The sequence below is a fragment of the Lactuca sativa genome, chromosome 7 (assembly GCF_002870075.4).
Source record: "Lactuca sativa cultivar Salinas chromosome 7, Lsat_Salinas_v11, whole genome shotgun sequence".
Taxonomy (NCBI): Eukaryota; Viridiplantae; Streptophyta; class Magnoliopsida; order Asterales; family Asteraceae; genus Lactuca; species Lactuca sativa.
Genome location: NC_056629.2, coordinates 60,983,283 through 61,008,445, shown reverse-complemented (window position 1 = coordinate 61,008,445; position 25,163 = coordinate 60,983,283). Strand labels below are relative to the sequence as shown.

Genomic DNA, 25,163 nt, shown 5'->3' with positions numbered 1-25,163 from the left:
CCATGGTCTGTATAGAAGGCTGTTTTCTCTTCGTCTTATTTGCTCATCAATATCTGGTGATACCCTTTGTATGCGTCCAAGAAGCAGTTTAGCTTGTATCCCTGTAGCGACTCTACCTTCTGATCGATTTCCGGGAGTAGGTAGCAGTCTTTAGGGCATGCCTTGTTTAGATCAGAAAAGTCGATGCACATGCGCCACGACCCGTCCTGCTTACGAACCATAACTGGGTTTGCGATCCATGTTGGGAACGTCGCCTCCCTTACTATTCCGGTCTCCGTTAGCTTAGCCACTTCTGCATTGATTGCCCTGTTACGGTCTCCTCCTTGTACCCTTTTCTTCTGCTTAACCTCTTTTACCCCCGGTTTGATCATCAGCTTATGTTCGATGACCTTCCTTTCTACCCCCACCATATCCGTAGGGGTCCAAGCAAATACATGTTTGTAGCGTTTGAGCAGGTCAACCAGTGCTCTTCTTATGTGGCTTGGGAGGTCGCTTCCAACATCGATCGGCTGATCGGGATATCCCTCATCGATTACCTCCTTCCCTTTTACCAGACTGCCCCTGGGCCTCTTGGACCCTTTGGTTATTTCTGTTGGCTCCATAATCGTATAGCACTGCAATTCTCTGGGCGGAGTGGCCAGAATCGTGGCTTCACCCTTTGTAGTGTCGAATTTCATGATCCCATGCATGGTTGAAGGTACAGCCCCTAGCTTCAGGAGGGCGGTCCTTCCCAAGATGATGTTGTGTTCCGCCGAGTGCCAAATGACCACAAAGTCTATCAGGGTGGTCTTCTTCCGCTGCTTGTCGTGGCTAGTGATTGTTAAGGGGGGGTGAAACGGCCATAGACTGTGGCCGGTGAATCCCACCAGCCTACCCGTCGTAGGTCGCAAATTGTCTTTCCAGCGATCCGGGAGGAGCCGGAAACAATGCTCATATATGATGTTTGCTGAGCTCCCGGTGTCGACATAGACCCTATGGATAGTCACGTCTTTGATGGATGCCTGTATTATCAGAGGGTTGTCTCCTTTCCAACCGTCTGGCCGAGGATCCTGTATGGAGAACGTGAGTGCGCGTGCTGGCGGTTTAACAATGATTTGCTCTCCTCGCTGTTCCTCCCTACTTCTTTTGTTGCGTATCATGAATATTTCCTTGGGCTGAACTCCTTCGCGGGATGGACCCTTGGCGTTCTCAACATCGAATTTGGCGCGTAGGCTTCGCGCCACCTCCACTAGGTCTCCCTTAAGTTGTTTCTCCTCCATCTCCTTCTTTAGCACCGAACAGCTAGCTGTATCATGTGTTTTGATTTTGTGGTACTCACAATATCGACTCTTAGGCGAATTGGCTGGCTGTTGTTTCTCAGACACTGCATATACTTCTGGGCGGCGACCCCGTCTGTCGTCTTTAATAAATGGTTTCGAAAACGCGGTGATGGTCTTCTTGCTTGGCCATAGTGTCTTCCTCCCCCTCGGAATTCCGTGTGGGTCGGGTGGTGATGTCTAGTCGCCATAGCCTTCAAGTAGGCCTGCTTGGCTGCCTCACCCTCTTCCTGCCGTAGGTACCGCTCCACTCTTTCTTTCAACTCAGCTCGTGTTAGAGGCTTCTTTCCCATGAGTTTTTGCGAGAGGGGCCCAGGCAGGAGTCCCCATGTGAAAGCACCAGCAATGAGGCCTTCGTCATGCCCCGGTACATCCAGCGTAGCGTTTATGAACCTTGTAAAGTATTCTCGAACAGTCTCCCCCTCCCTTTGTTTGCAGCCTATAATTGAATGAGAATTGCCTTTGTATTTACGTAGCTGTATGAAGTTGGTGAGGAAGAGGTATTTGAGCTGAGCGAAGTTTGAAATGTTGCCCGGTTGTAGCGTTTTGAACCATGTGCCGGCGTTTCCATCGAGCGTCGTCGGGAAGTATGTGCACCAAAACTTCTCGTTAAGTTTTAACGACGTCATCGTCCATTCATACGTATCAATGTGGCTATCTGGGTCGGTGGTTCCATTGTACGTTTTAAGCGTTAGGAGCTTCGCGGTGTTTGGTATTTCGTAATCCAGCAACTCTTTAACGAACGGAGATGTTACACTCCGGGAAAAACCATCCTGGTTTGGAGCAGTTGACGTCCCTTGCTGGTACTGCGAACTCATTCCATGCTGTAGGGGCGTAAGGTAGGCTGGGCTTGGTCCATAAAAGGGGTATGGTTGGAATGGTAACTGGAGGGGATGGCTAGTGGAGAAAGAGTGCATGGACGTAACAGGGTTGATCATTATCGGCTGTTGTAAGCTGTTGTTCAGGGGAATAGTCAGTCCAGTCCATGCTCCGACCGTTAGGTATACGGGTGGTGAGTTGTTCATCATGATTTGCGCCAATGGTGGTAATAGCGTTGTGGAATTCTGTCCACCAGTCGTCTGGAACGATGTGGGTGTTACAAACGATGGTGAAAGGTTGAAAATGTGGCTCGATGGAGGTGCAGTTGAGTGGACTGTCCGCGTCTGTTGCAGCGGCGGCGCAAAGAACGGTGGCGTCTGAAGCTGTGTGGGCGAAAATAGCTCCACCGGAGTTGCTCTTTGTTGAGAAGACAACGGTTGCGAAATATTTCCGGCGGCTGCTGTAGAACTTCCTTCGCCCAAAACTGGCCTATTGGTCACTGTAGGCGGTGGCGCTTCGTCCAACATCGCCATGGGACGTATGGGACTAACTGGTCGTCCCTCACTACCGTTGGATGCCATTAATGCTTGATTTCGTGCTTTTGTTTCGCCAAATGATGGAACCTTTCTCTTCATGAGACCTCGCTTCTGACTCTGGGGTGGGACCTTCTTGGTTGCCTGGATGTATCTGCAAGATCACAAAGAACAAGGGCCGTCAGCCGCTTCCTGGGAGGAGTTCCCGGGAGAACGCTCTGACGGTCAAGTTAGGATGGATTTACAGTTTGTGTTTGTTCTTTCTAGATCAATTGGGGAGCTTACCTCGCTAGTATGAGAATGCATCCTTTTATACCTAGCGCTCCTGCCTGGTCCGTACCAGACAGGATCGCTTTTTTGGGGAGACAGGATCAGAGGAGCTGATTGGAGGGTCATGCGCCTTCCACTGTCAGAGCGCTCTCATTGGCTTTGACGGTAATGCTCTGATCCCACTGTTTGTCTCTTGGCCGTACTTTTGTCTTGGAGCGAAGAGCGTCACTTGGCGGGTGCGAGCCTTTCGCCTGGGTGTTCCGCTCCCGGGGGCACCAGCGGGCGCTGAGCCTGTTGGGCTGGATCTGGCTGGTGTGCCCGGTTCTAGGGCTTGGATGCAACTTTGCTGTGCTGCCCTAGGCACGCCATCATGTGCCATGCGATCATCCTGAGCTCTTCCTCTTGCTACCGAAAACACCTGAAACCAAAACTGAAATTGTAAGCACGAAGCTTAGTGAGTCTCCCCAAACTACCACATACCATACAAAATCATAACATAGATAAATATAACTTTGGGACTACTCCCACTACATCGGGACGAATCCTGGCATCGGGCTCACCCCGACATCCGACCGCATCGGGCATCGGGCTCGCCCCGACATCGGGCTTGCCCCAGCATCGGGCTCACCCCGGCACATACATAACATATCATATATCATAAACACATAACATAAACACATAAACTACATCGGGCTTGCCCCGAAATTGGACCGAAGTCCGAAACATATTACATATAACACAGGACTAGCATAGCATACATCGGTCTTACCCCGGCATCGGGCTCTCCCCAGAACACATAACACATAGCACATAAACATGCATGAATCACAAAGACATCAAGCATACATAACTACTTCTCGGGATCACCCCGGCATCGGACCGAAGTCAGGAAGCATATAGACAGCATCGGGCTAACCCCGACATCGGACCGATGTCTGGAACTAATATCATCTAAACGGGCTGGCATTGTGGCCGTAGACCTGTTCCTACTAGAGGAAAACTCACCTCTCACCTGACTGCGGAATAGCTCGTGAAAAGGTGGCACCGTCGACTGCTCCACTACTCCCCGGCTATAATGACCAAATAAATATTTAGTCAAAAACTGATGGCTTTCAATGGGTAAAATGACAATTTTACCCCTTTGATTTAATTTGGGCTATGACCTAGGCCCACTCCTCTCTCGTCCTCACTAGGACCCAATAAGTCCCCAAATTGCCCAATTTTCTAAATTGGGCCCAACTCTCCAAATGGGCTTTCCTCCCAAGCCCAAACCAATTCTTGGGCCCTTACTGACTTTTGAAGGCCCACTACGGCCCAAATTCTGCTATGACCAGAGGTAAGCCCAACAAAAGGCCCAATACTTAGAACCCACTAATTGGGCGTACGCTGAGCGAAGGCCTAATTTCTCGGCCAGAAAAGACCGATTTAATTTATGCTTTTTAAAATAAAATCAGAGAAATATTTTTAAAAGATGTTGCGGAATTGGTCCCCAAACAACATATGATAAAAGTTCATCAAAGTCCTTCATTAAGAAGGTATATATTTTCCATATATATCAAAACCTCGGGATGTCATGTTCCGATACAGATCAAAAGCATAAACAAGATATTATAAGCCTTTCAACAGTTATTTACAACTACTGGCCTATAATCCAAAAATCTCTCGTCGTCCTCCGACTATGCTCGGGTTCCACTTCCTGTAACATAAAAAGCTGAGTGGGTCAGGCTTGGGAGCCTGGTGAGCATATAGGGTTTTCAACCCACAATAATAATAAACTTACTAAGTTCATCAATTAACAAAAACCCTGATTACCCGTTCCCGTTATCCTTACTTTATGTCCCTAAACACTTATCACAAGGGACCTAGCCTAAAGAATATCACCGGGATGGACACTACTGCTAAGGGGTTTCCCCAGCCATACATGTCCTAAAGGCAACCATGAGGGGGATGGAGTACAGCGAATGAACACTCTCAGTTCATTAACATCTACATGTTGCGGACCTGCTAATGTTTCCCACTGGACTGTCTAGAAAGTCCGTGGTCGTCATCCAAACTCCGCTAGATGACTGGATCTCAAAACTCATCGAGGCCGCTCCTCAATTTTATTTTATCACACATCACTATCTACCCATGTTCTACCCAACATATTTGTAGATAAAAATACTTATACAGTTTAAAACTTGTATAAAACGTCAACTCAACAGTCACCTCAAATAAACAATTAATATATTTACACATAGCACGTATTATAAGGTAAATACTTCATATCTATGTGTAAAATGAAAGTGACTATACACTCACATGATTTGGTGATAATCGGGCAGCAATTCGTTTCCTAAAACGATCGTTTCTAATAAAACCGAGAGTTTTATTGAGAAACCGGACTTTGTAAAAGTCAGGCTTCGAAAACCGAAAAATAAAATTTTCCGGGCTTCTCGGGCACTTCGTGGAGTATTCCGGGCATTACAATCGATACCGGGGCTTTGCGGGATGTTAAGATGAAGAAAATATGGGTTTAGGGGTTAAATATGGCAATTTCTCAAAAATATCTGAGAAGGCTCACAACCTTCTATTTATAGGGAAGAGCTTCTGATCGGACGGCTGAGAAGGAGCCACGCCTCGCAGATCCGAAGGTTCGCAGGGAAGGCTCGCACGTGGGCTGCGCATGCGAAGGCCTCACTGGCAGCTGGTGATTGGACCAAAGTCCGGATCCGATGAGGGGGTTCGTGGCACCTGCGAGGGTTCGGACGCACGAGGGAAAGAGGCACGCGTCGCATTTCTACTGGACCGAACCTCGGACTCGAGAAGATCATGAGACGCCTCGCCAGGTGGCTTCGGTGACTCAGCAATTTCTGGACACGCGTCGGATGCGAAGCGAGGGTGACGTGGCCGAAGTCCACGTGTGCGAAATTCCTCGGTTTTGGGGATTTTTCTCGTTTTTCGCGCCAAAACTTCTAAAATCCATAACTTTCGCATACGAGCTCCGTTTTTTACGTTCTTTATATGCACGCGTAGCTAAAATTACTTTCTACAACTTCTGTTTAGACTTCGTTGGCTAATTTTGAATTTAAATTTTATATTATTATTTTTAACAGACCGGGACAGTAAATCCGTTAAAAATTCATAATTTCTTCATCCGACGTCCGTTTTCGTCAGACTTTTTACCGTTGTGCTCCTAATGACGAGACCTTCAATTCTTGTTTAGGTTGTGTTGGCTAAAAATCGCTCGATCTAAAATTTGAGTTTTTAGCTGTCTACTGTTAAGCTGAAACTTCGAAAAATCATAACTTCCTCATACGAAGTCAGATTTTGGCGTTCTTTTTGTCGAACTTCTCGGTTTGACGAATACTACGACTTTCGTTTAGATTAATCAGGCTAAAAAGTAGTTTATCAAAAACTCACTTTTTACGACATTCAGCACCGTGCCGGTTTTGTCGCGAAACTTCGACAGGTCATAACTTCTTCGTTATAACTCGGATTTTGGTACTCTTTATATCCCCGAAATCCTTGTTTCGACCACTACAACTTTATGTAAAGATATCGGGCTTATCTCACACTTTAATTTTGACACTTATTTTTATTCTTAATTAATTAAGCCCTAATAATTAAGCAGGAAACACATAATTCACATAATATTCACATAATTCCTTTTCATTTCTTCTAAATGAGTTACAAAGGTTAACCTAGACCATTATGTCAATATTAATGACTAGCCTAGAAACACGGGCTTTACATGTACGCCCAGCATACGCTCCTGCTAAGCCACATCTTCCAAAACGAATTAATTCCTTAAGACACTACGTCCATACTGCAGATCTAGGTCCAATACTTCGTCCTAGCCCATAAAGTTGGTCACTTGGTGGCTTGCAATCCAACAAATGAGCCTAACACTAAAAATGACAATGAACTTCCAAAGAAAAGGCTAGATGTCTTGCATGGCTTAATAAGAGTCTCAAAGCTTGCAACTTTACTGCGAAAGGGACCCATTGAGCTTCAATAGTGGTAACCCTAAGCTCAAATTCGAAATTGCATGAACAAGATCCAAACTTTGGACCTAAAAAGGTCCAAATCTTCCAAACCCTAGATCTAGACTTTGAGGGAGAAAGTTAAGAGCTTTATACCTTCTCTAGATGCCAAAATATGAGCTTAATCTAGATATTTGAGCTCAAGGCACTCAAAGGCTTCTCCTCCAACCTCTCCTTTTCTTCTCCAAAGCTTCCTTCACCAAAATGAGCTCACAAAGGTCAAACACACACAACAATAGAGTATGGGGTACAATTAGGGTTTTCTGAGGGTGAGGGGACTGGTAAGAAGCTAGGGGTGTGGCTATAATGGGGTATTTATATGACTTAAACCCTAAAAATTAGGGTTTTCCATCTACTCACGTACGCTACACATACTCCTGGTATGTTGCGCGTATGTGTGCGCGTCCCCCGAATCCGATGCCACTACGCCCCGCGTACATCCAGGCTACTCCCATCGTACGTCTTATGGGCAGCCCAATTCTTGGCCTAAATGCTTAAGTCCAATCCAAAAGTCCTTTTTGTCTATACTTGGCCCAATCATAAATTAAGGAGAATTAATTAACCAATACCTCGAAATTCGATCGTTACACAATTGTATTGATATAACATTTATGAGTACTTAGAAATGGAGATTTAAGTATTATATCACGTTTAATTATGAGAGGATAATATCTTATATTCTTGAAACAGATATATATGAGTTGTAATTTACAAGTCGTTTGTGCATTGGTATTACGAAAATGTGTCAGTAACATGATGTTATAAAATGCAGTATCATGTATGATTTGTTGAGTAAAGGATATAAGCATATAAGTCAAAGTTTATTCGGTCCTTTTGTCCTAATGGGAGAAATGATATATTTGGGCCCCTCGGTGATTTGGTGTTGAAGTATAGTGCTTGGCCCATCCGGGACTCAATTGATGTGTTCAATTTGAAGTCTTATGTCGTCATCAGAAATCTGAAATTGGGAAACAAAACTTGGATAATGAGATTGATTCTAATCCATTTCATATGTCTGTATAATATCTAGAAGAATGGAGGAATATTCGATCACTTATCTTAGGGTCAATGTCTGGTCAGATCAGAGTTCGGCAATTGCTATGGAAGCACACTTTGTTGTTTGATTTAGAAGTTATACTTGTAATTACACTTATAGACTTATCCAAATGGGAGACTGTTGGATTAGGTATCTAAGCCAATAACTGAATTAGTATATACTTGAATTATTAGCAAAGTCATCTTGGGTTGCCCTCAAACCTAGTAATTAAATATGATGACTTTTAAAGAGAGAGAATGATTTATTAATTTATTATATGATTAATAATTTAATTAGAAATCAAAATGAATAATTTACTAATGTATTATGTGAATAATATATTAATTAAAATAGTAATAGTTAATTAATAACTAATCATAAATTAATTGGAATTAATGTTAGGATTAATTGGATTAATTAAAAGTGTAGGGGTCTAATTATAATTGTTCAATCGTTGAGCAAGAGGTTCCAGAACCTTCCTCCCTTAGGGTGGACGGTTTCTTGGAAGGCAATCTAGGGTTTCTAGATTATCCCTTATAGATAATTAGGGAGTAGATAATTACCTAATTTGAAATATTAATATAATATTCAAATTAGGGTTATCCAGAATTTCCTAATTCAAGTATAAATAGACCCTATGAGCTACAAATTTTGGCCACTCCATTCTCATAAGCCAAGGCCGAAATTAGATCTCCTTTCTCCTCTCTCTTCAAGTCTTCTAGTTGCTAGAGTTGAGTGTGAACCATCATAGGCACGAGATTTCTGGTGCTTGCTTCCAAAAGCTTTGAAGAAGGGTTTCTGATTTGTTTACTATAACAAATCAAAAGGTATGTAATCTTCCTTTATGAATTCTGATTTCATTAGGGTTATTGTAATTTGTTAATTCATAGTATGTTGCATTTATGTGAAAGACGTATATCCCTTTAGTTTGTATGTGTCCTAATCATTTAATTGTTAAATGTTTTTCCGCTTAGAGCATTGTTATTGTAACCTGCGTTTTCCATCAATTACCAAAACTAAGAAGCTCAAAGTGAACATTTTAGAACGATAAGAGCTCCTTTGAAGAGAAGTTGCAAAGTCGGGCGAAGTCGCCTTATAGAATACTATTTTGCAGATTACATTGTGTACACTAAAAAAGTTTGGATGGCGATTCGAGATGAGGAATGAGTTATTTTTATGTACTATTGGTGACTTGGAGGGCCAATTTCCATATTTTAAATTGATGTGGGATGCCAGATGTAGAAAAATATTTTTCTCTGATACAAAAATGCACAACCATGTGTTAGTTAGCATACGACATATGAGCGGATAAATGGGATGCGTATTTGTGTATGTCCGAGAGGACCACGTGGAAAAGTGTCTAAAAGTTGGCTAAAGTTGTTATTTTGCTTTACGGTGAATGATATCTACATAAACCTATGGTCGATGATGTCCACCAATTATACATGGTGCTTGAAAATAAGCATTGGTTCGCTTAAATGCTTGGTAGCATCGATTGCATGTATTGGGCATGGGCATTGTACCCTAACACATGGCGCGGTCAATTCATGTGAGGTGATCATAAAGAGACGATGATAACTGTAGAAACAATCACATCACACGATATTTGGATATGTCATGCATTCTTTGGTCCCATAGAAGCAAACAACATCAATGTTCTTTGCCTATCACCGGTATTCAACAACATTTATCTTGTACAATGTGTCGTTTCAAGAAAATTAAGTAGCATATAAGTGTGGGTACTATCTTACTGATGGGATATATCCTAACTTATGTATCTTTATGAAATTATTTACATTTTAGAACGACAAAAAAAAAGTTTAAGATGGCCTAAGAATCAGCTAGGAAGGACGTTGACTGATCATTTGGTGTACTTAATAGGCGTTGGAAAGTACTGCAAGTTTCGATGTGATCATATGAGGTTGCAATGTTGCAAAATATAATGTACCCATGAACCATATTACATAATATGATTTTAGAAGATGAAGAAAAAGTGATATGTCGCTACGATGAAAACAAGATCTTGCAAACCGTCGAAGGTGTGGTTGTTGGTACGCCAGAGTATAATGCAAACAAAAAAGAAGTACATGATCGCGAAAGTCATCACACCTTTCACACTTATTCGGTGGAACATATTCACAAAGACAACATACAACTCGTAATCGATGATTGACATAATGATTTGTTTGACGATTTAGGTGAAGATTCAAATTTTTCGTCGAGGATTCGGGTGACGATTCGAAGTGATGTAACATTTTAATTATTCTTATTTTTAATTATGTGCTCTTATTTTTATTATGCAAGTTTTATTTTTAACAAATGAAATATTTCTATTTTTATTATTTTTGTGTTTATTACAATTATTTTAATTAATTGTATTTATTTATTAGATCATAGTTTTTAAAATTATAATAATTTTATTTTAAAAAAAAAAATGAGATAAAGTGAAATGTGACAATTTTTTGGATTTCGAAGACGAAAATGAAGTAATAATATATCCGTCCTAAAATAGACGACTAGATTTTCAAAGTCAAATTTTCTTAAATATATATACTTTTTTAATTTTTAAGTATTATAGTAGTTGTCAATTTTTTTTTATTAACTTATTATCACAACACAACTTTAAAATTTAAAATAACTTACCAAGTTAAATAGAATTTAACTTGAAGAAAATGATGCATATATGATTTAACAAAGCAAACACCGCCATTTGGATTTTTGCTTTACCTTTTTCCCTTTCTTTTATCTATCGCTTACTTCATCATATTGCTTTCCCTTTTACACTTTATTTTTTCATAAACTTATCAAACTAGAATACTACTACATTTATTTTAATATTCAGTGAATTAAATGGTTCTTCTAATTGACAAAAATTTATGGTTTTAGTTTAAAGTTCATTTTTATACAATTTTGTTCCTATGTATGAGATTTGAATGGGTCTGATCTTTGACAAGTTAGAAATTAGGTTGTGCACCTCATATGATATAGTTAGGTGTCGGTATTAAAAAAAATATTGAAACTATATTGTTGTAATGGGATAGATTTTTCAAAATTACAAATACCCTAATAAAAAAACGGAAATGCAATGCTATAATGGAAATAAATGAATATAGATTGCCATGAATCATATATACTTACTAGCATTTTTCCTTGAACTTCATGCATTTAAAACCTCCATAAAAATTTACAAACACCTCATGCATTTGAAACCTCATATTTTAATGAATATCACTCAAAAGTCTCTTAATAATGATTAATAATTCAAAGGTTTTATAACTTATATAATATATTTAATAAACAATTAATGGATACTCTACTATAAAAAGGTCAATCTTTTTGAGTAGACACACAAATACAAATCACATACAAAATTCACAAAGAAAACAAGTTTAAAGTTTTTTGTGTTGGTTTGAGGTTTTGAACAATTTCTCGAGCAATGTTATTATATTGAAGTTTTTAATTTTTAAGTTTGTTATATACTATTTTTTTTGTATTTTCTTGATTTAAGTATTCTTTTAAGAATATCATTGTATGTTGTGGTTGAAATTTTAATGTAAATTAGATTAGATTCATGTTATCGATCATATGTTATGGATGGTGATATATATAATATTTAATTAACTATTGTATACATGTTTGTATGTTCATGTTGCTTCAAAACAATAATTAATTAAAAATCATGGATATGTCATATTATCCATATTATCCATGTAAGCTTTTTTTTAAATGTAAATTGTCTATCTTATCACTTTATATTTTAGTATATGTTTAACATTTTAATTATAATAATATGTGTTTTTTAAAAGTTTCTTTCACTTATTAATAATAACAAGTGGTTTTAAAATTAATAAGCAATAATTATAAATAATAAAATCAAATTACATGGATATGTCATATTATCCATGCAAGTCTCTTTTGAAATGCAAATTGTCTATCTTATCACTTTATTATGTTTCACATTTTAATAATAATATTAAGTGTTTCTTAAAAGTCTTCTTTAACTTATTATTAATAATAAGTGGTTTAAAATTAATGAATAATAATTTTAAATAATAATAACATCAAATAATAAATTACATTTTGCTATAAATAAATTGTATTTTAAATGAACATCATTATTGAAATTAAAAAATGATTGCATAAGTAAAAATATAATTAATCAATAATAATAATTGTTAAAAGTAATACTAAATAGATAATTATATTTAATTCTATTAATGAGGTATGTGGGTTGATGTCAATGAATATTATTGTTAAAAATAATAGAGATTATATATATATATATATATATATATATATATATATATATATATATATTAGTGTAAAACAATTATCTCAAAGTTAATGTCAATAACATAACCATTTTAAACATATATTTTTCAATATTTTAACAATATATTTTTAATTTTCGTTGCGCAACGCGCGAGAATTCGTCTAGTAACTAATATAACAAACACCAAGCTTTGGTTTCTTTCTATTAGTGCATTGTGTTTGAGTATCGACCAACGTCATATAAAAACAAAGTAATGATTGGGTGGGTTTTTGAAGGTATGATGTTGTAATACCCAAAAATAAAGGAAGTACATTGCTATAATAGTGTAAAAAAATACAAAGTATAAACACGTTAATAAAAAATGAAGTATAATGGGAAAAAAATGAAAACAAGATGCTATAATGAATAAATATATAAGGTATGTTGTTATTTCCAATATTTAGGCTTGTCGTAGATGAAAAAGTATATTGTTATCTCTAGCATTTAAACTTTTTCAAATTTTATTTTTTGGTTTACTTTATTACTTTTTAATCTCAAAGGGGTAAAACGAGTTTGAAATACCAATTTATGGATGAAAATGGAATAAATCAATCTAAAAAATAATATATGAAATATCAAGAAACTTAAGTCGGAAGGTGTACCCACGGTTTAGGTGAAAAGTGGTCGGAACCACATCTCGGAATAGGGTGTGGGTGAGGATAAAAGTTAGGGCGGGGGGGGGGGGGGGGGTATCCCCTCACCGTTGTCTCTCTCTTGCTGTGATCGGTCCATTTCAATGTAATTTATTATTTATTTTGAATTCGATATACAACCCTATAAATACTCCTTCTATTCCACAATCATAATCACACCTTCTTCTATCCTTATCCTCTTCATTTTTAAGAAAAATAAATCCAACAAACCCAATAACCTAAGCCCAAAATCTAATAGAAGAAAAACATGTGTTTCTAGTTCAATTACGCTAACTAGAAACATTTTTGCTTTCAATCTATCGTTCCCAGTTTATCGTCCCCAACTTGATGCCCCAATTCAATCTCTTCCATAATTTCAATACCAAAATATTCGAGAATACTACCCCATTCAAGTGTCAAACATTAACCCCAACATGTTCAACAACTTTGTTGTTTTTTCCGATCAACTTTCACCAAATCAACTCCACAGACAAACCCCACCTTATCACTCTCAAACTCACACCCCACCCTACCATCCTCAAACCCATAGCCTCGATGACTCGGATAATGAAGTCATACAGGAAACTCAACCCCTCACCCTTCCATGTCGTAGAGGAAAAAAATCGTGGAAGAGAAAAAAAAAGCCAAGCCTAAAGTATGGACTCCAACAAAAGAGTTATTGTTGACACAATCTTGGGTTGACATTTCGAAGGATTTAGAGCTAGGAAATGCACAATCGATTGACCATTTCTGGCTATAAATTTTTGAAAGATTTCAAAAGGAATTAGGTGAAGGTGATGACTACCGTACTAAACACCAACTAAATTCAAAGTGGGGAGATATCGTGAAATGTGTTTTGAAGATGAATGGGTTGTACAACAATCTAAAAACCCAAATGAGAAGTGGTCAGGGTGAAGAAATTCTTCAACAAGCTTCACATTTGTTTCGCGACAAAACGAGAAAGATGTTCAAGTATAATGATTGTTGGAAAGTGTTATCTTATAGTCCAAGATGGAAAAAATTTAAAGCCACCATCCTACTCGGAGGAACACCAACAAAATGAACAAAAACAGACTCAAGTGGATACACAAATTTTTCAGATGCTCGTGGCGGGTTAGATTTAAATGATGACGACGAGCTCAAGCTAGAAGAAATTGCCTAATCGATGGGTAGAGACAAAGAAAAAAATGAGGGGGAAGGGGTCTTCTTCTAATGCATCGGATTTCAACAGAGAAACAGAAGAAATGCGGAAAATGAAGGAGACATTTGATCAAATACAATTTGAATTAAAATAAACGTTTGTCATGTGCCAAAAAAGGCGCACGAGGAAATAAAAGAAATGGAATATATGTAGTTCTTGATGCAAAATACTGACAATCTTTTGGGACAGTACTTCAAACTAGTTTTGAGGATGAGAAAGAAGATCATGAAAAAATGTTTCACTTAGATTGTTTCATGTTTGTTTTTTTTTTTTAATCTTTGTTGTTCTTTTTATTATGTAATTTTGTAGATTTATGTGTATTAATTACTGAATAATCTTAGTTATTGTAAATCCCTAAATTTTAGGTAGAATCCCTCATTTACAGGAATTAACATTGATTGTACAGCTAGGATATCCTCTGTAATCGGCCTATAAATAGGCATTTTTCTTCTGTTGAAAAATAAATCAATTCATTCCAAAAGCTTCATGGTATCAGAGCATTAGAAGCCTCTTTTTCACCTTCATCTCTTCCAACAATCTTTGTTCTAGCCTTCTCTTTCTTCAACAGAACTCATGGCTCATGAAAAAAGCAGTCTCACATCAGATGCTTCTTCACATCCTTCTACCATCAATAACCTCAACATCTCTAGTTCATCCTCTCACGGTAATGAAGTCATATCTCTTGTTACCAGTCACAAGTTTAATGGCCATAACTTTCTTCAATGGTCACAATCTGTGATGATGTATATTGGTGGAAAAGGAAAGGAGGAATATCTTACTGGAGAGATTGAGACTCCAAAATCAGATGATCCAAAGTACAAAACATGGAAGGCTGATAATCACATGATTAAGTCAAGGCTGATTAATTCTATGAATAATGATATAGGAGAAAACTTTCTTCTATATCCGACTGCAAAAGAACTTTGGGATGTTGTCAAAGAATCCTACTCCAGTTCTGAAAATACATCAGAACTTTTTGAAATTGAAGCCGCCCTCTATGACCTTCGCCAAGACGACACCTCTGTCACACAATACTTTAACACTCTTACTCGGTATTGGTAGCAGCTAGATCTATTTGAAACCTATTCCTGGAAGTGTACTGATGACACTACTCTATACCGGAATATCGTTGAGAAAAGGAGAACTTTCAAGTTTCTTCATGGACTCAATAAAGAACTTGATGCAGTCAGGAGTAGGATCATAAGTATCAAGCCTCTTCCTCATGTTAAGGAAGCATTCTCAGAGGTTCGACAGGAAGAGAGTAGGAAAAAGGTCATGCTTGGTGCTTCCCCTAATCCATCAACTCAAGATTCATCTGCTCTTGCTGCCCGAGGACAACAGAAGGGACGACCATGGTGTGAACATTGTCGTAAATCTGGACATTATCGAGAAACATGTTGGAAACTTCATGGAAAACCTGCTGATTGGAAACCAAAATCATGGAAAGACAAAGAAACTCATGGAAATGTGGCCATTACTCCTTCAAGTGTTGTTGAAGGAAAAGGGGACACATCAAACTCATCTCCTTTCACCAAAGAACAATTGGAGGCACTTTAGAAAATTTTAAGTCAGTCCATTCAACCAAACACCACTCCCGGTATAGGGTTGTTGACCACTAAAGGTAACCATTCACTAGCCCTTATGGTCAGTAAAAAGCATATTAACCCTTGGATTCTTGATTCTGGAGCATCAGATCATATGACAGGAAATCCGAGCATTGTTTCTGAGTTTCATGCAAGTTCAAAACATCACACAGTAAAAATTTCAGATGGAACATCCTCCAAAGTTGTGGGTGTGGGTTCAGTCAAAATAAACCCAAATCTAACCCTCAAATCTGTTCTTTATGTACCCAAATTGGAATATAATTTACTATCTATTCGTAAAATTACACGTCAACTCAATTGTGTGGCTAAGTTTTACCCAGATATTTGTGTGTTTCAGGACCTGGTTTCGGGGAAGATGATTGGCAGTGCTAAGATGTGTTATGGGCTCTATGTCTTACAAGATGACGCTCTTTTTGTCAGGACATCTCAACAATTTAGCTTGTTCTCTTTAAATAACCAGTCTCGTTCCAATAAAGATAGTGATATCATGCTGTGGCACTATCGTCTCGGTCATCCGAATTTTTGGTATTTTCAAAAATGTTTCCCTCACTGTTTATTAATAAAAGTCCCGACTCTCTTTGCTGTGAAATTTGCCAACTCGCAAAACATACTCGAAACACTTATCATAGTATACCCTACACACCTTCCAAACCATTTTTATTAATTCATAGCGATGTGTGGGGTCCCTCACGAGTTAAGACTATAACCGGACAAAAATGGTTTGTCTCTTTTATCGACGATCACACTAGGTTAACCTGGGTGTATCTCATGAATTCCAAATCAGAAGTGGGTGAAATTTTTAAAAACTTTCATTCTATGATTCAAACTCAATTTCACACCAAGATTCAAATCCTTAAGACGGATAACGGCAAAGAATTCTTCAACTCTATTCTTATCCCTTATCTCACTCAACACGGCATCCTACACTTAAGCTCCTGTGTAGACACCCCTCAGCAAAATGGAATTGCTGAAAGAAAAAATCGGCATCTCCTTGAAGTTGCTCGATCTCTCATGTTTTCTACTCAAGTTCCTAAAGACTTTTGGGGTGAAGCTGTTCTCACAGCCACCTACCTTGTAAACCGAATGCCCTCACGGGTTCTTAACTTGCAAACTCCATGCCAATATGTCCTGAAGTTATTTCCTCATACAAAATTCATCAGTCTTCTTGATCCTAAAGTCTTTGGCTGCATTGCATTTGTACACAATCAATCTCAGAGTTGTAGCAAGTTAGATCCCAAATCTATTAAGTGTATCTTTATTGGGTATTCATCGCATCAAAAGGGTTACAAATGTTATTCTCCTGCAACACGAAAAATATACAACTCTATGGATGTCACCTTCTTTGAAAATCATTCTTACTACAAATCTGAGCTTCAGGGGGAGAATATAAACGAATCTCATCTTTGGGACTCTATTCCTAGTGTCGATACTTTATCTCCAGATACCGATCAAAGTTCCCATACTCAACCCTCTGGTGTTCACGATGAAAGTCCTTTTATTTCAAATCCAGCCATGGAAAACTCTTCCCATTCTCCATTCATGGTTCCATCTCCTTGCCAAGAACCAACTGGAAAAGAAAAAGAAATTATTGTGTATACACGAAGGAAGCAACCAGGCAAAGACATAGAGCACACAACACATCTTGAGGACTACTACGAATCTGAACCAGGTCAATCAGGTAATTCTAAACATGATAATGTTGATCACAATGATGATTTAGATATACCTATTGCTTTGCGAAAAGGGGTTCGTGCATGTACAGAACATCCAATTGGCAACTTTGTGTCCTATAAAACATTTTCACCATCCTATCAAGCCTTCGTCTCTACTGTCGATAGCATACAAATTCCTCACACAATTTAGGAGGCATTGGCTGATTCTCAATGGAAAGAAGCTGTATAAAATGAGATTAATGCTCTGGTGAAAAACAATACATGGACACTTACCAATTTACCACCTGGAAAGAAAACAGTTGGTTGCAAGTGGGTTTTCTCTGTTAAACACAAGGCTGATAGGAGCATTGAGAGATTTAAAGCTCGCCTTGTTGCTAAAGGCTTCACTCAATCCTACGGGATTGACTATCAAGAGACGTTTGCTCCTGTTGCTAAGCTTAATACTGTTCGTGTACTGCTATCCCTTGCTGCAAATAAAGATTGGGCCCTACATCAACTCGACATAAAAAACGCATTCTTGAACGGTGACCTTGAAGAAGAAGTTTATATGAATATTCCACCGGGCTTCGAGAACTTCTTGAACAGAGAAAAGGTTTGCAAACTCAAGAAGTCCCTATATGGTCTTAAACAATCCCCACGAGCATGGTTTGGAAGATTTACCAAGTCAATCATTCAAAGTGGGTACACTCAATGTCAAGCTGATCACACTTTATTTGTCAGATTTTCATCCGATAAAAGGATATCTATCCTAATTGTTTATGTGGATGACATCATTCTGACCGGTGATTATGTGGAAGAGATAGAAAGATTGAAACACTTCTTATCTAGGGAATTCGAGATCAAAGATCTTGGAAATCTTAGATATTTTCTGGGCATGGAAATTGCTTGATCAAAACTCGGTATCTTTATTTCCCAACGTAAGTATGTCCTAGACTTACTAAAAGAAACAGGGATGCTTGGATGCAAACCAACCTCAACTCCTATGAACTCCAACAAAAAGGTTGGATCAGTAATTGACAGCCCACCTACAGATAGGGGGAGATACCAACGATTAGTGGGACGCTTGATCTACCTATCACATACACGGCCTGACATTGGTTTCGCAGTTCGTGTTGTCAACCAGTTTATGAACAATCCTACTGAAGAACACATGGAGGCTGTTACGAGAATTCTTAGGTACCTCAAGATGAATACAGGAAAAGGTCTACTATTCAAGAAAAATAGCACCAAAGAGATTAACATCTATACCGATGCAGATTGGGCTGGAGGTGCAACTCATGGAAGGAGTACTTCAGGATACTGCTCTTATGTTTGGGGTAATCTAGTGACATGGAGAAGCAAGAAACAATCTGTGGTCTCTAGAAGTACAGCAGAATCAGAGTTGAGAGCATTGGCTTTAGGTATTTGTGAAGGAATCTGGCTAAAAAGACTACTGGTGGAATTAGGACTCTTTACAGGAGGTTCTATAAAAATGTTTTGTGATAATCAAGCTGCAATTAACATTGCTAAGAATCCTGTCCATCATGACAAGACAAAACATGTTGAGATAGATCGACATTTCATCACTGAGAAGATTGAAAATGCTATAATTCAAACCATTTATACTCCATCAAGACTTCAAATAGCTGATATTCTCACCAAGGCCCTTCCAAGGAATGTCTTTGATAAACTAGTATGCAAGCTGGGAATGTTTGACATACATAACCCAGCTTGAGGGGGAGTGTAGATTTATGTGTATTAATTACTGAATAATCTTAGTTATTGTAAATCCCTGAATTTTAGGTAGAATCCCTGATTTACAGGAATTAACATTGATTGTACAGCTAGGATATCCTCTGTAATCAGCCTATAAATAGGCATTTTTTTCTGTTGAAAAATAAATCAATTCATTCCAAAAGCTTCAAATTTTTATTTTTAAGTAATGAAATATTTCTATTTTTATTAATTTTTGTGTTTATTAATCATTTTTTAATTAATTCTATCTATTTTTTGAACTATAGTCTTCAAAATTAATTTTATTTTATTGTAAAAAGATAAAAGTGAAAAGCAGGGAAAAACGACTATTTTTGAGGGTTTGAATAGTGAAAAGAAAGTGAATGAAAAGTTGACATGGTACAAAAAAAATGAAAAGTGAGTACACCTTGTCGTCTTAGGGGTAAAGTGGAACACATTAAATTTTAAAAATAATAATAATAATAATAAATAATGCATTTTCAGTTACTTTTTTTTAAGATCGGACAATGTACTAGGAACCACATGGTACTGTTTGTGAACCGCACCCAGAAACACCACACTCTAGGTGCGGAGTAGATGTATGTGGTTTGTGTTTCTTGTACCTTCTCTCTCCTCCTTATTGACTAATGCTATAAAATGTTATTATTTTTTTTCTTTTTTAGTTTTTATTAAATTATATATACACTAAAGCATTATAAAAAAAATATTAAAATTTAAGGTTTTTAATTCCCTACAATAAGAGTATAATATTTGTATAAACTATATTTAAAAAAGAGAGAGAGAGAGAGAGAGAGAGAAAGAAAGGAAGTGAAATATCACTATTTTCCGTGTTTTAAAAAGTGAAAGGAGAGTGTGAGAAAAATAAGATGGTGTTGATGTGGCACAAGAAAAGTGTAAGGTGAAAGTTATGTATATCCTTAGGGCTAAAACATTATACTTTCTAATCTACTCAATTACAACATAGAAGTTTCAGTTACTTTTTTTTTTATTAAGATGAGGTTAACGTAACCCAATAAAAATGAAATGTGAAAGTTATGTACACCTTTGGGTCTAAAACATTTTACTTTGTAAATCCATTCAAGATTTTTTTTATTAAGACATTGTATTGTATTTTTATGTCATTTCTTACATTTATCAAAAGTAAATAAATTTTTGTCGAAAATAACTTTTGATAAGTAATTTTACTAATAAAATATCTAGAAAGGATGTTATATCAAGAAAATGCTATAAGAAACAAATAAATGAAAGCAAGATACTTTAAATTTTAAAATATATTCAAATTTAGCACATTGTACTTCACACATTTAGTCAAATGAAGTACATTTTATAATGTTGTAAATAGAAATAGTTTAATACTGAGTTTCATAACACTTAATTAAACAACAACAACAAATAAGCAACGTACTAATTTGAAACCGATTTAAACTACAAATATATTTCAAACATTTACCTAGACTAGCAATATATTTGCACTTATTTACCAAATATAACAAGATACTTATATTTCTATCAATAATATCAGTATGAATAATATCAACTGAAAAAGATACATTTTAAGGAAATCTGAGCTCTTCTTAATGTCAAGCATCCAACATTTACACTCAATGGGCGTTGAGATTCACCATTCTTGTTAATGAAACAATACCATCTATCAAATTCTATAAAGTTGAATATATGTGCAAAGTAATAAGGCAGATTTCAATAAACAACAACATTATCACCACATTCTAATGTCGATTTAAATTCAAGATCTTTAGGCTAGACAAAATTAGCCGTTGTAACTCTTGCTTGTAGAATATCTTTTTGCAATACCATATAATGGCCACGTGAGATATGTTCCCTTGTGAAGAAACACGAACACGGATAAGCAAGATGTTATGACCGAAAGAAATAAAAGTGAGATGTTATAACAAACAAATAAATGAAAATATGTTTATATTTCTTGCATTTAGCACAAACTTAAAAGGGGTAAATGCATTTTTTACAACATTCTACTTCATCTCTACCTATCACAACATTTTACTTTGAAATTCATCTAATTATATAAATGTCATTCAAAAATACAAAACAATTTTCACTGCTATAGTTACATTGAGTTAAAAAAAAGGATTTAATTTGACAAAATTTTCAAATTGCAATGTCTTAACTCTTAGCAAGAATAAGGTTTGTGATAAAAAAAATGAAAATATAATGGTATAACTAATAATAAGAGAAAGAATATTGCTAGTTTTTGTAATTATCAAAACTTAAAATCTATAAACATAAAATAAAAAAGTCACTGTTGTCACAACTGTGAAAAAAAATAACTCACACATACATGTATGATATAAATAAAAGTATGTTGTGATTTCTTGTATTTTCCCTATTATCTAGGGTTGAATGCTCAAAATATAGCAATGTGCTTTCCTTGAGACTCTCTTAACCAAGAAACAATAAATTATTAATTCTTTTTTACATACCTCCCTTAGTCCTCATGTTCTTTAATTTTCCCCAAACACTATTGTTTTAATACTTGTATGTTTTGTAGATGATGAAATCCATCATTTATCTCATGCATTATGGGTTGTACACTTTTGCTTTAGTACTTGTATATTTTGTTATGGTTGACCAAATAAGAAAAATGTTTGATGAGTCGTTGATATGGCACTGATATGGAAGAGATGACGCTAGGGATGGGAAAGATGATAAATATGCATACTAATACCCTTACACGGGAAGAAAACACTACTAAAGAGCTTCAAGTGTGCGACACTTACAATTTTTATGTCTTTTTTACACATTAATATCTTAATAATGATTAGCTTATAGATGATTTTAATTTTGTTTCTAGAAGAATCAAGCAACAGTGAGACTGTATCCCATGGAAAGATGTCTTGATGATGAAAATGACGCAAGTATGAGCTCATGGAAATTTCTCTTTGTAGGTATTTTCAAATTACAATAATTATAGTTTGTGCGGATATTAATGTGTTATAGATGTCTTGATGGATTAAAAATTTTGTTCTGCTGAAAGACAAGGTAATTACTAATTGATGATAGTAAGACATTTACTCCGCTTTAATTAAGGTCGGACTCTTTGGTTGAAATTCATTAATTGAGTTTATTAAAGAATTTAACTTTAGCACGTTTTATGTATCTATTAATTGTGTCATATCATCGTGAAATGTAATGGCAGGTGATATTTTGTAGTACAGAGAATGGACTAATGTTTGCCTTTTTTATATTTATACGTTTTAGTTATTGACTTATTGTAGATTAAAAAATATATAAAGAAAGAAAAAAAGAGAAAAGAGAAAAGGGAATATAATGGATGATGAATTTGACTTGGAATCTTTTTGGCCCGATTATTTGACTAGAAAATGACGTAAGAAAAGTTTCATATTTGATATTCCTCATGAAATTTAGATCACGTGCCACCCACATGCATTATGATTGGGAGGATAGATTGCATGAGAGGGGATCAGTAGTATTTCATAGTTTTCTTTGATGACGAGGTTGAGAAATATTTATTTTAACAGGTTAGATTGAGAGTAAGTTTTTACTTGATCTTATTTTATTTTATTTTTAGATGTGATTGATTATGTTTTGGTTTTGGCTGTTCATTTAATACTTTTTAAAGGTTAGTTTTCAATTTCAGAATTAATTCAAAAGTTTTTAAAGAATTAATTGATTCACGATATGGTTTTATTAATCCCACGAATGAATAGGTTTTTCACTTTTTCATTTGCAAGTGTGTCGTTTAGCTTTTTATTTCGAATTAGAATAATTAAAAAACGTATTCAGCTTGTAGTTTGATTTAAAATTTGAACTAATTCAATACTAAAACCTAAACATTATTAAACCCTTAGAAAATAATCATATATGGAATCCTTACATCGAGTGTGGTAACCTTATTTAACAAAACAATCACGAGGTCCGTGAAAAACACCCCATGCATCACAAACATAAGACAAAAGGTTTTCATGTTGTCACTTCCACCTTGAAAAGCAAAGCAAAGATCATCATATTATTTGTTTGCATATGTGAATCATCCGTTGAGAAACATTTAACAATCGTAGTTGTCACACGAACATTTTGAGGAGTAGGTTTTAGTCTTTTTAGTTATTTGGTTTTGTTATTACTTATTATAGTTTAATAAGCATAGAATACAATTTCATTGACCAGAATTGAAGATTTGAAGTAGTGTTATGTTTTTTTAACAAACAAAATGATGATATTAAAAAGAAATCCAAAAACGGGACCCAAACAAGAAAACACTCATAACCACCAAACAAAAGGTTTTAAATGTTACATGCTAAAAAAATGGAAAATAATCCAAACATCACAATTAATGAAATTAAAGTAGTGTTAAGTGAAACAACAGCAACATGAATCATGAATGATGGAAACCTTGTGAACGGCACATAGGGGTGTAAGTGAGACAAGCCAACTCGTGAGAAACTTGAAACCGACTCGGAAAATACTCAAAATTGTCACACCCCAAAACCGATAACGGCGGAAAACGTTTCGGGGTGGATGACGTAATGAACAGTATCATCACAATTGCATAATAGTAGAAACAAGAAACATACAACCATAGTCTTATATAGTGAATTTAATTACAAGCGTATGCAGTAATGTTTAACAATCACCCAAAAGTAATTCAAAAATAAGAGATGGGTCTTGTGCGCTCCACCTTCTCCAAAAATGCCGCGTCTGTACCTGTCTATCTTTGACCTGAAGATACAAATTATTTTGAAAACAATTATCAGCATAAAGCTGGTGAGTTCATAAGAGTTTAGTGTGAGTTTTTGTATACAAAGCATTAGTGTTAAGGATGTATCATTTATGTCCATAAGTAGTAGAAACTTAGAAAATCCCATATTTTCCAGGAAATACATTGTAAGTGACAATCTGTGAAAAGTATGCATTCTTTATCTCTTTGAAAACAATTTATTGTAAAAATACTTTGACAAATCTCCGAATGACAAATGTGATAGGATAAGTTAAGCCCGTGACCAATGATAGAGGTGCGAGCTTCCTTTAGTGATAAATACTTACTTACTTCGGGATGTAGTTCAACATTTAGTGTAGTATTTTAGTGTAGTTGTTGGGTATTCCTTGTATATTACCAATAGTGAGGATAATAGAGGATCCCATGACCTTCCCGGTCATGCACAGTGTAGTGAAGTAGTGGCATCCCTGGGCCTGTACGGCGCGGACTGAGTTAACAGTCGGGATGTAATAGTGTTGCCCCGTATAGATCTATACATGTAGAGTCGTCTCCTGCTGGAACACTCCGGGTGTAGTGAATAGCGAATAGAGTATCTCATAGCGGGTTAGTGCATTATTGTTTGTTTAGTATTTTCTCTATTGTCATAGTGTAGTAATCTTTTAGTATGATCATAGTGTATTCTCTTACTAGTGTATCATCTAGTAATAGTGAGTATTATAGTGTAGTTAGTAATAACTTTAGTGAGTAGTAGCGGTAGCGACCCTAACCATTCCTATTATGGTTATCTTAGTGGGGATGTTTCTTAGCACGTTAGTGACTTTAGCATTAAGTGAAAGCAGTAATATTCGTATCCCATACTAATATACAGATTTTATATAAGTAAGAAATCAATGACGGTCGGACGGATAACTACTACCTTAAGCCCACAATCAAACAAGAACAGGAAATAAGACGAGATATCGGTCCTAAGTCCTCCAAGTCTTATTTATATAAATATATCAGGGTGGTTACATTTTATAAGCAAATTGATTTAAATAAAAGTATTTTTCCAAGAGAACATTTAAATTCTGATTCACTGTTTAAAAATAGTTTGAAAAGGGTAAAACCCGTTTTTAAGGCATAGGGACAAATCACATGTGATTTGAACTAAGAGTAGTGAATCACATGTGATTAATCCTTGAAACTCGGAAATCGTTCTGTAAAACTTTGCATAAACATTTATAAGCAACTTGTATCTCCCCCCTAAAACATGTAAAACACTTGAAAGGTTCATTAAAGGGGGTATGAACTCACC

At 36.4% G+C, this 25,163-nt stretch overlaps 2 protein-coding genes across 2 annotated transcripts; one reads left to right on the top strand and one right to left on the bottom strand.

Annotated features, from left to right (window-relative positions):
• Window positions 1-35: 35 nt before the first annotated feature.
• On the bottom strand, window positions 36-1,259 carry LOC111883767 (uncharacterized). Its single transcript, XM_023880085.2, has one exon. The coding sequence runs from the start codon at window positions 1,257-1,259 to the stop codon at window positions 36-38; it is 1,224 nt and encodes a 407-aa protein (XP_023735853.2).
• A 17,114-nt stretch (window positions 1,260-18,373) lies between these two features.
• LOC128127258 (secreted RxLR effector protein 161-like) lies at window positions 18,374-19,135 on the top strand. The gene has a single exon (XM_052765703.1). The coding sequence runs from the start codon at window positions 18,374-18,376 to the stop codon at window positions 19,133-19,135; it is 762 nt and encodes a 253-aa protein (XP_052621663.1).
• Window positions 19,136-25,163: the final 6,028 nt, after the last annotated feature.

Excerpts from the sequence above, each read along its gene's own strand:
- LOC128127258 (XM_052765703.1), top strand. The coding sequence starts at position 18,374 with ATGCTTGGATGCAAACCAACCTCAACTCCTATGAACTCCAACAAAAAG.
- LOC111883767 (XM_023880085.2), bottom strand. The coding sequence starts at position 1,259 with ATGGAGGAGAAACAACTTAAGGGAGACCTAGTGGAGGTGGCGCGAAGC.